Source organism: Parasteatoda tepidariorum, chromosome 8 (genome assembly GCF_043381705.1).
Source record: "Parasteatoda tepidariorum isolate YZ-2023 chromosome 8, CAS_Ptep_4.0, whole genome shotgun sequence".
Taxonomy (NCBI): domain Eukaryota; kingdom Metazoa; phylum Arthropoda; class Arachnida; order Araneae; family Theridiidae; genus Parasteatoda; species Parasteatoda tepidariorum.
Genome location: NC_092211.1, coordinates 18,749,114 through 18,764,953, shown reverse-complemented (window position 1 = coordinate 18,764,953; position 15,840 = coordinate 18,749,114). Strand labels below are relative to the sequence as shown.

At 27.5% G+C, this 15,840-nt stretch overlaps 1 protein-coding gene across 3 annotated transcripts in view; it reads right to left on the bottom strand.

Moving 5' to 3' along the window:
• LOC107439102 (Na[+]/H[+] hydrogen exchanger 3) overlaps positions 1 to 15,840 on the bottom strand; it is a 46,891-nt gene that overhangs the window by 2,393 nt on the left and 28,658 nt on the right. For 2 of the 3 annotated variants that reach the window (XM_043046637.2, XM_071184395.1), the window contains exons 14-17: positions 14,053 to 14,165; positions 9,135 to 9,243; positions 6,655 to 6,759; positions 2,391 to 2,431 (exon numbers count right to left, since the gene is read on the bottom strand). In XM_043046637.2, coding sequence (XP_042902571.1) covers positions 2,391 to 2,431; positions 6,655 to 6,759; positions 9,135 to 9,243; positions 14,053 to 14,165 — 368 coding nt within the window. Of the gene's footprint in view, positions 1 to 2,390; positions 2,432 to 3,625; positions 3,670 to 6,654; positions 6,760 to 9,134; positions 9,244 to 14,052; positions 14,166 to 15,840 lie in introns of all 3 variants that reach the window. The other variant, XM_071184396.1, reaches the window with a different exon arrangement.

Below are 15,840 nucleotides of genomic sequence, written 5' to 3'. Positions count from 1 at the left end.
TGAAAAAAACTTTCTTAATAATTAACCATGTGAAACTCATTTTCTAGTCAGTCAGAATTACACAAATTAAAATGAAGGGTTTGTCAGTCAGAATATTAATGCAGGGTTTGTTTCAGAAATAGCAAATATTGCATAAAATGTTAAATCAATAAAAAATACTTATAATAAGGTTAATATTTTAAACTTTATAATTTTAACAAACAATAATTTTCAAACTGTTAATGCACAGTAAAATTTAATAATTTTACTCAACATGGAAGTTATAACTAAACTAAATATGTTAATATAAATAGTTATAATTATAACTAAATTTTCTTTCATGCAGAATTAATTATTTATCAAGATACAAAATTCACAAGCACATCACTCAATAAGTCTCCTGTCTAACATTTATGACAACACTGTTAACACACTCATATGATTTCTGGATAGTAGCACCTTTCAAATGGTACATGAAAAAATCATGACATTCTGATAATTACTTAAGAGATTACTAGTGGTGTTATTGACCCTAGTTTTGTAATATTTTTTTTTAAATGTATAAAGAAATATTGAGAGTTTATTAAATATTGTTTTTTTGAAGAGGAAAAATACTGTTGAAGCCAAAAAGTGGTTTGATATGCTATGGAGACTTAACACCAAGAAAACCAACTATTATTGACTGGGTATGCTGAATTTAAATATCTAAAAAACTCTGTTGGTGTTGAGCGCTCTAGTCACCCAATATCAGCAGTTGTTCCAGAAAACATAAAAAATTAATCTACAAATAGTTTCGAAAAACCATTATTGATGGAGATAGCTGACACCTCTCAGATATCAGAAGTGTGTTTGCAATTTTAAATGAAAGTTTCATGACGTTTTAATGAAAGTTTATTGGACCAAAAACATGTTAACAATTCAGAGAGCTGGTTGGAACTGCTCAAATGATGGATGAAACATGGATCCACTACTGCATACATAAATCAAAAAGATTCTCTCTTTATCTAAACCGAGTGGACAGTAGTCGAAAGTTGTACGAAGTGAACAAGAACTCAAAAGTCAGCACGTTTTTGCATCCGTATTTTTGTATGGCATTTCGTTAATAAATTTTGAGAAAAATAAAACTATTGATGCATAATATTACATGACAGTATTGGATTGATTAAGAGAAGAAAGCAAAAAAGAAAAAACTGTCTCACATGTAAAAAAATATGTCCGTTTTATTAAGATAATGCCCCAAATCACGAAACAATGAAATAGATGATTAAATTCAATGAATTATGCTTTGAGTTGTTTTCCCACCAACAGTGACTACTTGAATTTTGAAAAGATGCCCCAAAAAAAGACATTGAGCTCAAATGAAGAAGTGATAGTAGAAATCGAAACCTATTTTAACAGCAAAGACAAATCATTTTACAAAAAATGCATCGAAAAATTAAAGGAGCGTTGCAATAAATCAAAGAATCAGGATTTCTTAAAGGAGAATAAATTGACAAATAGAATCAAATTTCTAAAAAAAAAATTCTATGTTACACTTGAGATTTATGAGTGAGGTTATAACATTACAAATTTTATTCTTTTTGTACCGAAAAAGTGGATTGATTTTCGAACAAGAATAAAATATTAAGAAAAAACTTGTATTGGAGAAAATGTACAGAGGTCAGCATTCCTGGTTTAGAGGAAGATTTATTTTCGTAAAAAAACAGGGTGTAAAAAATTTGATTTTTCAATTTGAATTATTGAAGGGGTATCAAATAATAAATATTTTATAAAACTAAACATACTTATTAAACAAATTTTTTAATTTTTATTTATTTTAAAACTAAGTTTGGCAAAAAGATAAAGCTACATTTGTTTCTCTGTCAGATTTGCTAAAAGAAGTTAAAGAAATAACATAAAACTCTTAAAAAAATATACAAATTTATTTTTAAAAAAATTAAAGGAGAGAATGGATTGAGTTAATTCATACACTGCGTTCCATAATCACTATAAATATGTGTTTTTAGAATCAACAAGATAAAAATGCATCGGTTAAAATTATATTTAAGAATAAAACAGTAATACTATTAAATTTTAAGAAATCACTGCTGCAGAAGATACAACAAACGACAAGGAAAACTGTTCAATTGCAAAAAAGAAACATAGAGGAGTCGAACGGCAATAATGAGAATCACCTTTCAGATTCATTAGACAATCAATTTGATTTCTACTTCCCTCCAATTATTTGACAGATTGCTTCTTCCTTTTTTAAATATTAATTTGTGTATATTTTTACAAATTCATTTTTGACAGAGAGAATATAAAAGTGCATAATAAGGTCAGTTATTATGGAACACACTGTATTTAACAACACAACCTAAAACAAAAACACAATTTAAAGAGTGCAACATAAAAAAGAAATGAATACTAACGTTTTAATATCCTTTGCTGCATGTGTTACACTAATAGTCAACTAAAAACAGAAATAAAGCAAATAAAAAAAAGAAGCTATAATAGAATTAAAACAGTGTGCATGCAAAAAGCAAATAATAAACTAAAATAATAAATATAAATGAAGATTTTTAAAAAAATAAACTAAAAACACTTACATTTTTCAATCTACAAATATAAATTTAAAAAATGTGATTGTAGTTATACATTGAAATTGAAAATGTTGCAATATTTCTCAATTCCCCCAATAAATTTAATTTAAGAGGGGGATTATATAATTGCACTTTAGTTCAGACAGTTCACTTGGCATATGCATGTATAATTCAAATACTTTGCACTTAAAATCTGTGCAGCGTAAATTTTAGTTTGAATGGTTTGCATTTAAAATTTGCACAATGTAAATTTTTATTAGAACCAAAATTTTTGTGATGCAGTAAATATCAAATTTTGAATGTTTTTCTCTTTGAAAGTTGAATTATTTACACAAGTAGTACATTTTAACAAATAATTATAACAATTAATTCTGTAATTAAAATTTCAAAAGCAAACAAAAGTATTATAACAAAGGTATTTTTCTGCTGCATCGATGATGGCAAATTGCCAATGAATTTTGTATTCTCAAAATGGAAACTGAAAAATAACTCTTGATAATGGAAAGTTTGTGTTTTATAATAGGAAATATTGATTTCATAGAGGGAAATATTGATTTCATAGAGGGAAATATATACTTTATAGTAAAAAAATATTTATTTATCAGAGGTACGTATCCATTTTATAATGAATAATATATATTTCACAGTAGGAAGTAACAATTTTTTGAAGAAAAATATCTACTTTTTAATGAAAAATATTGACTTCATAGTAGAAAGTAATCACTGTAAGTATTTATAAGAGTTAATAATAATTTTTTGTGAGCATTACTTTGCTCATTGTAGAATAAATGTAATTATAGTGGTGGGGGGAGGGAATAGTCATGCAAATATAGTTGAGAGTTATGATTTCTTTCAATCAAAGTGAATATTATCTAAACTAAAGCACAAATAATTATCACTTAAACCATAGTTGCAAAATTCAATATCAGTGAATACCTTTACTATATTCAAATAAAGAAGTACAGTGAAATAAATAACTAGTACAGTGAAATAATAACATAATTCATTGTCTACTAAAAAAAAAAGTGAAACTAGTGCCATTTTTTAATGATATCGAATTTTACCCGAGTTCTTTAGACGAGCACACTATTGGAAATTCCAGTTCAACCTACAAACAAAACAGTTTTCTAGAAATACTGAATATTCAGAAAAATACTACATAGCACATTAAAAATTTCGAAACTCTAATATTTTTGGAAGGATTGTGTTTGCATAATAACTTGCAAACAAAAAACAAAGCTTTCAATGAAAAAACTCAAAGTCTATGCTTATACAGCAAACTTAAGCTGGTTTTGAAAGAAAAAAATCCTGTATATACAATAGAGTATTTTAAATACTACATATAAAAAACTTTGATTAGAAAGCAATAGCATGTTCAATAGTAGGGATGCAACGAATAGTGAATTGGCCGTATAGCTGAATATTCAGCTAAAAAAAATCACCGAATGCAGAATATTTGGCGGCCAAATAACAATTTTTTTTTTCTAAAAAAATCATTAATACATTTTTTAAATTTATAAATAAGTTTAGTTATTGAAAATAATCAAAATTTAGCAATATTATAGATATGAAGTAAAAAGGAAAAAACAATAATAGCTATCCATTAGAAATATTCAAGATAACTAATACCCAACTAACAAGTATTAAAAAAAATAATAATGTTGTAAAGTTGAAAAAAAGAGAAATAGAAAAAAAAACACCCCTAATTCTTAAAAGAAAACACTTTAATGCTAAAAATATTATTTTTCAGAAAAAAAAAGTATTCATAAAATATTAAAAAAGATAGTCTATTAGAAATGCTTCTAAAAATGCTGAGGCACCATAAATACGCCTATAGTAAAAATAAAAATCGAGCTTAATTTTTAAAAAATTTAAAACAGAGCATCTCAGTTCTCTAATTACCATTTTTTTGAAAGAAAGTAAAGAAAAAAGAATTAAGTATAATAGAAACCCTCTTAATTGCAGTGTCATAATAAATACATTGATGAAAACAAAAGTTTTTGAAAAAGAAAAAGCTAGAAAAAAAATCAAAACAAAAATGGTTATTAATTTTTAAACAAAAAATTCAACGTTAAAAATCTGAATTAAACCTTATAACATTGCTGTATTTTAATCTAGTTAAGTTATCTAATTTCAATTGTTCAAACTTTGCTCTTTCATTTGTCTTACAGAACATAAAATTGTAAATTTTAGAAAAAAAAAAGGGGGGAAGGAAAAAAAAACCCTGCTGAATATTTGGTTTAACATTCGTCAAAAGGGCCGAATATTCGTTACATTCCTATTCAATCATGCACTTTAAATTTTTTGTTTAAAGAAATTAAGAGCTGAAAGTGTGCTTTTTTATTTCCATTATTTAGTACACTAATAACAGATTTTTTAAAGTGGGAATTCATTTTATAGCGGCAAATACCTATTTCACAGTGAAAAATAACTTTTTAATAGATGGAAATACATATTTAACAGTGGGAAATATCTTTTTTACATTGGAAAATATCTATTTTATAATGAAAAAAGGTCATTTTTTCAGTGAAGATATTTATTTTATAGTAAAAATTATAGCTTGTTAAATCAATTTGATTTCTGAAAATAATATTGTATTATAAAATTATGAACACTTTAGCACACCAGAGCAAAAAAAAAAAGATCAACCAAATTCCATTTTTACAAACAGTAATGAATGTATAAAGACAAAAAAATGACATTTAAAACTATTGCTAACAAAAGATAAAAAGAATATAGAACCAGCAATATTTTTTTACAGTATTATTAACATTAAAGATCAGAATTTATAAAAATTTAATAAGGATGGCTTTGATTTTATTTATCAAATAAAAAAAAAACTCCTCCCTAAACAAAGAAAAGATTTTTCTAAATTTGTCAAATCATTATTAAAAATAGATGGACATTCACGTATTAAAAAAATAATAAGAGTATCTTTCTAGAAAATTTTTAAACTTTTAGGGAAAACTTATGTTTCGTATCATAAAGTGACATAAAAAACCTCATAGTAGGCACCTTTGTTAGTAATTTAGTAAACCAGTATCACTAACATAATCCTGGTTTATTATATTCTTTAGACAATCAAAAAGTAACTGAAAAACCAAATGCCTCAGTAACCTTAAATCTGATGTATGAAACAACAAATGAAACAAAGTTTGATTCCAATCACAGTCAGCTCACAGCAATTATAATTTGATCTAACTTACAACCAATCCTAGGAATTGAACCTAGTATAACCTTGTCTCCTACTACATGAATCCAAACAAAAAAATAATAATGAGAATATTTAATAAAAGGAAGACAAAAGAAATTAGCACAACTGAGTAGCAGATGGTGGTCATAGAAACTAGCTAGGAGGAGAGAGAACCGTAACTATTTTTTTTTTCTTCTTATCAGTCCTTAATTTTTTATACATATGAAAAACTTACAATTGATTATAGAAAAAAAAACACTTGATCATGTCTTTTGCATCTTGAAAACAACAAACTATTTTTTTTAAAGTTATATGAGAGTAGAAAATGCTTTTCTGTGATTTAACATTATTTTATGGTATCAAATTCAAAAAGCACGGAAATTGATAGAAGCTAACACTAAAATGATTTATAGGCGACAGCCTGAAATTCATCCTTAATGATGACCCAAAAAACAATATTGGCACATGAATGCAATAATTTACCATAATTTAGATTGAAGAGCAGATAATGGTAGTAATCAGATGGCCTCAGCATTCCACTTCTCAGCAGCACAACAGTGAATGTACTTTTTTGACTCTAAAACTGCCAGTTATTACAATAGACATGACTAAGATATTATCGTAGGAAGTGCAATCCAATCAAACGGCTCATCTTCGGCAAAGGGAATCAAACCATAGCCAAAGGGGTTGTAGATGACGATAGTGCCCACCACACCATCTGGGTAGCTTAAAAATCATTAAAGTGGAAATTGACTTTAAGTTGGAAGAGATGGGTTTAATTGGGGAAAAAAGAACAGATTGAAAAGATTAACTGCAATTTATTTGTAGATAGGGACAATAACTGCATAAATGTCATCAGCAAATATATTTTTAAAAAATTATGCCAATAATTATACATACCGTAGATATACCTGGATGGCCGTTTGAGCGATCACTATAAGGAAGGTTTTCTTCCATGCACAGATCTGCATCTGAATCTTCATCTTCTCCCTTCGGTGTCTCGTCCTATAGAAAAGTATCATTAAGAGTATGAAGGAATAAGATGGGTTTATAATTACAGGAGTTTCTTGAAACTATAGTAGGGTGTGTAGCCAAATCTCTCAACAAAAAATAAGCACTTTTAAGTACTTTTTAAGCACTATATACATTAACCAGCGGTGATTGTGAGCCCAAGTCAAAATTCCGGAAAATTTCCTAAGTTTAAAAAAAGAAAAAAAGAAACAGTTTAAATTGAAAAAAATTTAAACAAGGTTTTTTTCTTCCTTTTCTCAATATTTCCTATTTTATTTAAAATATGAAATATATTTAAAATTTTACACATACCTATGATAACCTGGAGAAGTAATTGAAATTTATAAATATGTCTTTCTTTTTTGAGTTTCTGATTATAATAACTATTTACTGATCAAAAATGAATATTAATCATGAATATAAGTTTATAAAGTATCTCTTGGCACCCCCTTACAAACAAATAAAATAAACTGTGTTTTTAAGTTCCACCTTTGAAAATTTGATTTCCGGAAACTACTATGATCAATGATTTTTTTAAACGTCTGGACCTTTGATCTCCGGAAACTTCCGGATCACTGTTGGCGAAAAATCCGGATTTTTTCTGGAGCACAATCAGCCCTGATTAACAAAATGCAAATAAGTTTTCAAAGACTATATGATCATGATAAAATAACTAGTTTCTGATAAAGAACTCTTTTTCCAGATTTTTCGGTTTGATTTCAGAGGGTGGAAAATGGAGCCAATCAAAATGGAAAACCAATCAAAATAAATATATGTAATGAAATATTTATAAATTATTTTAAGCTCATACATTTTAAGAAAAACTGACTACTATGATGAATTACAATTTATTTTATACATTTAATAAACTGATTAGTTTTTTTTTTTTTTTAAAGCCCTTAATTGTTGCTGCATTTTACCTCATGAATGAAATTTTAAAGCCTAACATAATGGCAAACAGGGGTGATTGTGAGCCCAACTTAAAAATCCTGAAAATTTCTTGAGTAAAATCAGTAGTGAGGCATTTCAAAAAATTAATGTCTTTGTAAATTTAAATCATTGATATTTTCACAACATGAAATTCTAAATAAATTATATGCAGCATAATTTAAATTATTAATTATGTATAAGTTTACTTTTATCTCTAATCACATTGTTTATTCTACCAGAAAAAAATATTTACAAATGAAAGAGATTCCAAATATAAATTCTAGTTCTAATATTATTAAATAAAATATACAAGAATTTTTATACATAAATGTGATCGATGATTTCTTTAAACTTCTGGACCTTAGGTTTCCGGATCGCAATTAGCGAAAAATCCGGAAATGCACATTTTTTTCGGAGCACAATTATCTCTGATACTTCGCAAAAAATATTTGATAGATTTAACTTTTTAAATTTTATTATCAGGATATCCTATAAGAATTTTTCATGTAAAAATGCCTTATTCAGTATCATGTATGTATGCCTTATATGAGTTTAATTTTAATTTTGAAACAATATTTATGATACACAACAGGTCATTTAACAAGAAAAGATAAACATTGAAAAAATAGTCATTCCAGGAAGTTCATAATAATTGAAAATTAGCTGTTTAGAGAATCATTTACTCAGAATATTGTGTTATGATTCTCACTTTTACATATCGTTTTTCTATAAAATAGGGCAAGCCTTAACACATTGGTAAGTTACAAATTATTCTGTTTCAAGATTTGTGGGTCGCATAACTTATAACAAGAGATGATTAGCACGAAAAAATTAGTCTTTATAGAAGCTTATTTAAATTAAAAAATTAGCCTTTTAAAGAACCTCATTCAAATTAAAAAAAATAGCTATTTAGAGAACCATATGATTACAAAATTGAGTTTTTTCTCTTATTTTAAAAGATTTTTTTTTAATTAAAATATGACAGGGAAACGCAAAACAAACTTGTAGATTATATATTTAATTGCAGCAAGAAAATAATTACATTCAAAAATTTGCCAGTTAGAGAGGCTCATTAAAATTGAAAATTAGTCATTTGGAGAATCAATAGATTAAAAAAAAAAGTTCTTTTTACCACTTTCAAATATTATTTCTCAATTCAAACTGGGCAAATCAAAGCATATTTTAGGTTAAAAATTTAACTACAACACTAGCTTGTATGTATAATAAATTAAGATTAACATTAAAAAAAATTAAAATCATTTCCTCATAAAATTGTGTTCATTTTCACACTTTTTATTATTACTTTTTAATATATCAGGGCAAACTAAAAACAAAATTCTAGGGTGCAAATCATTCTAATACAGTAGTTTTTAGGTTGTACAAAATTCAAAAGCTAATTTCAATTGAAAAAAAAATCTGAATGAGAAAAGGTACTATACATTGGAGAGCTGCTGAGTGCTTGTGAGTACTCTTGCAATAGAGTGACAAAAAGAAGGTAGAGTTTCAATAAGAGTAGGTCTACTATGAGTTAGAAGAGGCTTCATATATCTATATTAAATCATTAAGGAAACATGTAGTATATAGTAGTGATAATCAGCAAATAATTACAGTTGGATGATCATAAAATATTTAAAGTAGTAGGATACATCAAAAAATTACAGTAGAGATAATCACCAAATAATTACACAAAAATTAATAATCACATAATTACAGTAAAAATAATCATCAAATAATTGAAATTATGACTGCGATAGCAGAATTTAGAGAGCCAATTTACAGTGCTCTCAAATTTGTCTGCTACAACGCAGTCTAGCAGAGATTTTTAAAAGAAAAATTGAGCTTAATCTAAAACATATTTAGCCAATTTCAAAAAATTAAATATAATAAAGTTATGAAGAAAAATATTATTTAAATATAATTTGAATCTTTTATGATCATAATTTAGCTTAGTATAAAAGAAGAAAAAAAAAGACAATTATTCGAAGTTCAATAAAGATAACACAAAGAAGGGTTTAACTTCCAATTGATAACATTTACATAAATTCTTTTCACATTGAAGGAAGAAATTGACAGAATTGTAATCTATGATGTTCTGATTTATGCCCATTTAAAGTTTCTTTAAATGAAATTCTTTACCATACTATATCACAGGCATTTCGCAGAGGAATAACACAATAACTAGAAAAATAAACATTAACCTTTTGCTTACAACTGGCATAATAGGTGAACCATAATGGTGGGCTTAATCGTACTAAGCACCGTAAGCAAAGTGTTAAGTATGCCACTTTTCAGTATCAAAATTTAAAAAAAGGGGGGAAATATTAGCTTTCTCATATGAAGAGAGAAAAAGCTTTTCTTTTTTGTTTTATTTTTAATTTTTAATTGTTGTCAATTTTTTCTGCTGGCATTTTTTTCTGCATTTTTAATTATTTAAAAAAAAAATTAAGGTGGAAAATAATCTGAAACACTCGCTGCTGTGCTGGAGGGTTTCTGGTACCAGGGTAATGATACTCATAATAGTTTCATTATAAATAACAGTAGCTACTATTTTTTTCCTCTAGAAAATTATTCAATAAGAACAAATCAATGATTTTAATGTATAAATTGAATGCAAATAAATGCTTGCTAGTTTACTAAGACACTTATCAGGAAATTAATATCTAGTTTGAAATTGCAGTGAATTAAAAAAGAAACTGGCCATGCAGTTATTTTTATTTTATAAATTTCAAGCTTACACTAAACAACGAAAAAAAAAGTAGGCTGCAAATATTAAGTTAATATTTAGAGTTTTAAAATTATATTATAATTACATAAAGTAACTTAGCAGGTATAACAAAACAGATGTAAATAATAATTACAAAAAAAGGAGAATATTCTAATAATTGATAGCAGAAAGTTCCTAATGACACAAAGTTTCATAAGATTATTCTAAATAAAATAAAAATTGAAGATCTAGGCATTTTAGTTAAAAAGCAAGAAAAAGTTTTAAAAAGAAATGTTTATGAGAAAAAAATGCTGCAAATCAATTTGACATCATGTCTTGACATAATATGAGAATAATTAAATTAATTTAAAATATAACATTGTTTTATAATAATGGTTTTATGAGCCAAGGATACCGTAGATNTGTTTGATATTATAAACCGCATGAGCAAATCAACACATTGAATTTTAAACTTGCGTGAATACAAATCGCTACATAGGTTTTTAAAAAGACGTAAATACGAATCACAATATCGGATTTTTAAATCTCGTAAATAAGAATCGCAACATACAATATTCAAATCGCGTGAATAAGAATCGCAACACGCAAATATGAAAAGCTATGATTGATATTAAAATCGTGTGAATAAGAATCGAGATATTAGCAGATTCCAGGCTTGGGACCTCTAAAAGGCTTGTCAGAAGCAGCGTAGTTTGAACTTTGAAAATCGGATCTATCTGGAGGGCGGGTAAAAAATTCGGAAAATCTTATCTGCTGCATGTAAAAGGGGAGAAAATAGGTAAAATAAGTAAAAATGAGAAAGGATTGGTAGCTATGTAGTTTGAATTTTCTGCTTCTCTTTGAAAATCGGTGAATTTTCTGAAAAAGCGGAATACTTATAAAAAAATGAAATTTTTAGAAAATCTGAATTTTTGATAAAAAAAGCTGAAATTTAAGAGATAAAAGTGAAAATAGCGGAAATCCGCTAAAAAGCGGAAGAATCTCATCCCTGGATTGCAGAATAGCAGAATTTACAGTGCAAATTTCAGAAATTCAAATATGTCTGCAACATAAGAGAGGTTTTCTTATAGGAAAAATTGAGCTTAAACAGATTTATCATAATTTCAAAAAATAAATATAATAAAGTTATGAAGAAAAATATTACTTAAATATAATTTGAATATTTTATTATTATATTTTAGCTTAGCCCAAAAGGGAAAAAAAATGATAATTTTAAGACCAATAAAGATAACACAAAGGAGGGTTTAACTTCCATTTGATAACATTGAAATAAAAACTTCTCTCATAAAAAAAAAAGAAGAAATTAACAGAATTGTAATCTATGACGTTCTGATTTATGCTCATTTAAAGTTTCTTCAAATGAAATTCTTTACCATACTATTTCACAGGTATTTTGCAGAGGAATAACACAATAACTAGAAAAATAAACATTAACCTTTTGCTTACAGCTCGTATAACAGGTGAACCAGAATGGCGGGCTTCATCGCACTAAGCGCCGTAAGTAGAGGGTTAAGTATGTCTATTTTCAGAAAGAAAAAAATTTTTAAAAGGGGGAAAAATTCTTTAACCTTCATAAATGAAGATAGAAAAAGCTTTTCTTTTTTTGTTTTATTATTAATTTTTACTTGTTGTAAATTTTTTCTGCTGGCACTTTTTTCTCCATTTGTTATTATTTTAAAAAAAATTTAAGGTGGAAATTAATCTGAAACACTCACTGCTGTGCTGGAGGGTTTCTGGCACCAGGGTAATGGTTTCATTATAAATAATAGTATAGTTACTATTTTTTTCCTCTAGAAAATTATTCAATAAGAATAAATCAATGATTTCAACGCATAAATTGGATGCAAATAAATGCTTGCTAGTTTACTAAGACACTTATTATCGGGAAATTAATATCTAGTTTGAAATTGCAGTGAATTAAAAAAGAAACTGGTCACGCAGTTATTTTCATTTTATACATTTCAAACTTACATTAAACAACAAAAAAAATTAAGCTGCAAATATTAAGTTAATATTTAGAATTCTAAAATCTATATTATATAAAACGCTAATATGTATGTATCAATAAAACCGATGATATTTCTTTTCTCGCGTTGGCAATAGTTTTCATTTTTAATTGATAGGTTTCGGCGCGCAAGAGCACGTAGTGAGCATCATATAGCTAATCTATATTATATAAAACGCTAATACGTTTTAATTGAAAGGCTTCGGCGCGCAAGAGCACGTAGTGTGGATAATATGTCTAATCGGGTGAATTCTCATCGAATTATCAAAAAAAATTCTCACAAAATTATTTTCATCAAAGCCGATGCTTTACATCCGGTGTTCAGTGGCAGACTACTATTTCATATTGTTTTACAACACATGGTTTTATCCCTCTGGTGGGAAAGACATTAAAACAAAACTTACAACAGTTACTTTTCTCAACAACTGAAATTTAGAATAGTGTGATTAAGAAAAATATGTGAACTGTTTGCAATTTTCAAATTAATATTGAAATTCACAGGTTTAGACTTTTCTACAGTGAAAAGTTTTCGGAACTTCAGTGTTCAGAAAAGTATACAAAAGCTAGACGTTAAGAACGTATCCAATGAGCGAGCATCGGATTGCAAAGCAATCCGAAATGAACTGCGACAGCAGTTCGGGGGGTCGGCAAGTGCAAGCGAGCAGGGGGCGAAGCCTCCTAGTTATATTATAATTACATAAATAAAAGAAACGAAGGAAATAAAAATATGACCCCCAAAGCCGACGTCTTCAGGGGGTACCGGCCTCGGTAGCCATTAAAAACAAAACCAGTTCAGTTAAGCAGCCCCAGTTAAGCATTCTATTAATTTGTCTACGTATTTCTTTCTCCTGACCTTTTCCATTTCATTTTAAACTGTTTCTGCGCATTATAATAGGGGGCGTTGTTTTTTTCAGCTTTTAGTGTTTTCTTTTCTTCTACTTGCTTTTGAAGTTGATGCTTGACCTGTGACTTAGTGAGTTTTTATTTTTTTTCTGATGATTTTGATTGAGTTTCTTTTCTTAATTTGTTAATTATTTTGAATGTATCTTGTTTTTCCTGGACCTCTATACAAAACCATAGGGGTACTGAGGGAGATATTTTAAGCATTTGCTTCTCCCTCAATTAGAAATGGTTTTGTTTTTAATGGCTACCGAGGCCGGTACCCCCTGAAGACGTCGGCTTCGGTGGTCATATTTTTATTTCCTTCGTTTCTTTTATTGATACTTTTTTCTGAAATTTCTGCTGCTTCTTAGCGCGTTTTTTTCAAAGAAGTTTTATCCTTTTCGAATTTAATTATTTGTGTTTTCTTTCAGTATAATTACATAAAGTAACTTAGCAGGTATAACAAAACAGATGTAAATAATAATTACAAAAAAAGGAGAATATTTTAATAATTGATAACAGAAAGTTTCTAATGACACAAAGTTTCATAAGATTATTCTAAATAAAATAAAAATTGAAGATCTAAGCATTTTAGTTAAAAAGCAAGAAGTTTTTAAAAAAATGTTTATGAGAAAAAAATGCTGCAAAACTATTTGACATCATGTCTCGACATAATATCAGAATAATTAAATTAATTTAAAATATAACATGGTTTATTAATAATGGTTTTATGAGCCAAGGATACCGTAGATCAAAATTGTACCACTTCTTAACAAGCCATGCTTTTTCATAAGGAGTCTTCAGAACTTGAGCAGCAGGTGGACTTCTCAAATCAGTTGGTGTCGTTACTTGAGAAGTCTATGGAAAAATAAAATCAAATCATTAAGACAAATTAACTCAAAGGTTAGTTAAAAATTAAACCAAAAAATCCTTCTTATTAAGCATAGAAAATAAATTGGGAAATCAAAAATTGTGTGCGGAAAATTTTTACAACTAGGACAACAGTATAAACATTATATATACATAAAAGAATCTCACACAAAGAAAAATAATTTTACATGCCTTAAAGTGATTACTATTAATTAGGCTTATGTTGTTTTTCTTGTAATAGTAATACTTTATTTAAACTGTCAAGAAAGTAATAAACTAGGTAAAAAATTTATTTTAATAGGAATAATTTTTAGAAACTTTTGTGATTTTAAGGAATTTTTTAAAAAATTCTACAAATTAGTATAATTTTTTACTAAATTTAGAAAACAATGAGTAACTGAGAAAAATCCAGTGGTCTACTGAAAATTCTAGCACAGCTAATGTAAAAATCAAATTTTATGTGCAGAAAAAAAATTACTGGGACAGAACAGTGCCGTGGAACAAACTGCAGAATTCAAACCCCTCAGAAGTACCTCTACACAAACATAGCCAAGGTAATGGGTGTGAACAACAAAAATTCTACAACATATATCCTGCTGAGCTAAGCAGAAAAAGTAAATGAATACTGGAATTCAATACTACAATTACACAACACATTGTAGTTAATCTTAAAAAGACTTCTTCGAAAAACTTTTTATGTTTCAGTGCCATTTCCTTAGATGCATATTCAAACACTGAATATAGGGTACAATGACCAATAGAAAGAGAGAGTTGCAATAAATTATGCTATTTTGGTTATTGAATTTCATAAATAAACTTCCAACCAAAAATGAAGTAAATTAAATCATCTAGTCTTAAGCAATCATTATGCACAGAAAAATTTACAAGAACAAATTAATAAATATAGAATACCATAATTTTAATTAAAAAAACATGAATCACTTAGTTAATAGATAAAAAATTAGGATGTATAGTTCACATACAGACTCAACTGTTTGTTTGTGATCAGAGCCGGATTATACCTTTCGTAGGCCCTAGGCATAGCCGTTTTTGGGCCCTCCCCTCCTTCCCCCTTTTCAAAATACATGCTAAAATTTTCTTGCATATTTTTTTTAACGTTTTTATTAATATGGATTTTAATTTACAAATTTGTTTATCGTACTTTATCTGCAATACCGACATACTGCCGATATTGCAGTTGATATCGATAATACCATTATGATTAGTTTGATCGATAACTATGTAAACACTTCACGTCAACAATACAACAACAAACCAACAAAGAACGCCATTTCATATGCATTAATTTCAGAAATGACTAAAAGGTGTAAAGCTTACAGTGATTTGTACGATAATTTCGGTTTTCTTGTTCACAAAAAATTGTCAGAATCTGAGATTAAACGAAAAGCGCAAAATTTGGTGAAAATTTACTCATTCGATTTAGAGGAAAACTTTGTAGATGAATTTTTACTATTTTCAGTTTTACTATTTTTTACTATTTGTATGAACATAAATCTGCACAAGAAATGTTGAAGGCTCAAATTAAAGATAAACTTGTGAATACTTTTCCTAACGTTCACATTGCATTAAGAATATATTTGTCGATTCTTGGATCAAATGCAGAAGGAGAAAGATCTTTCTCCAGATTAAAATTGATAAAAAA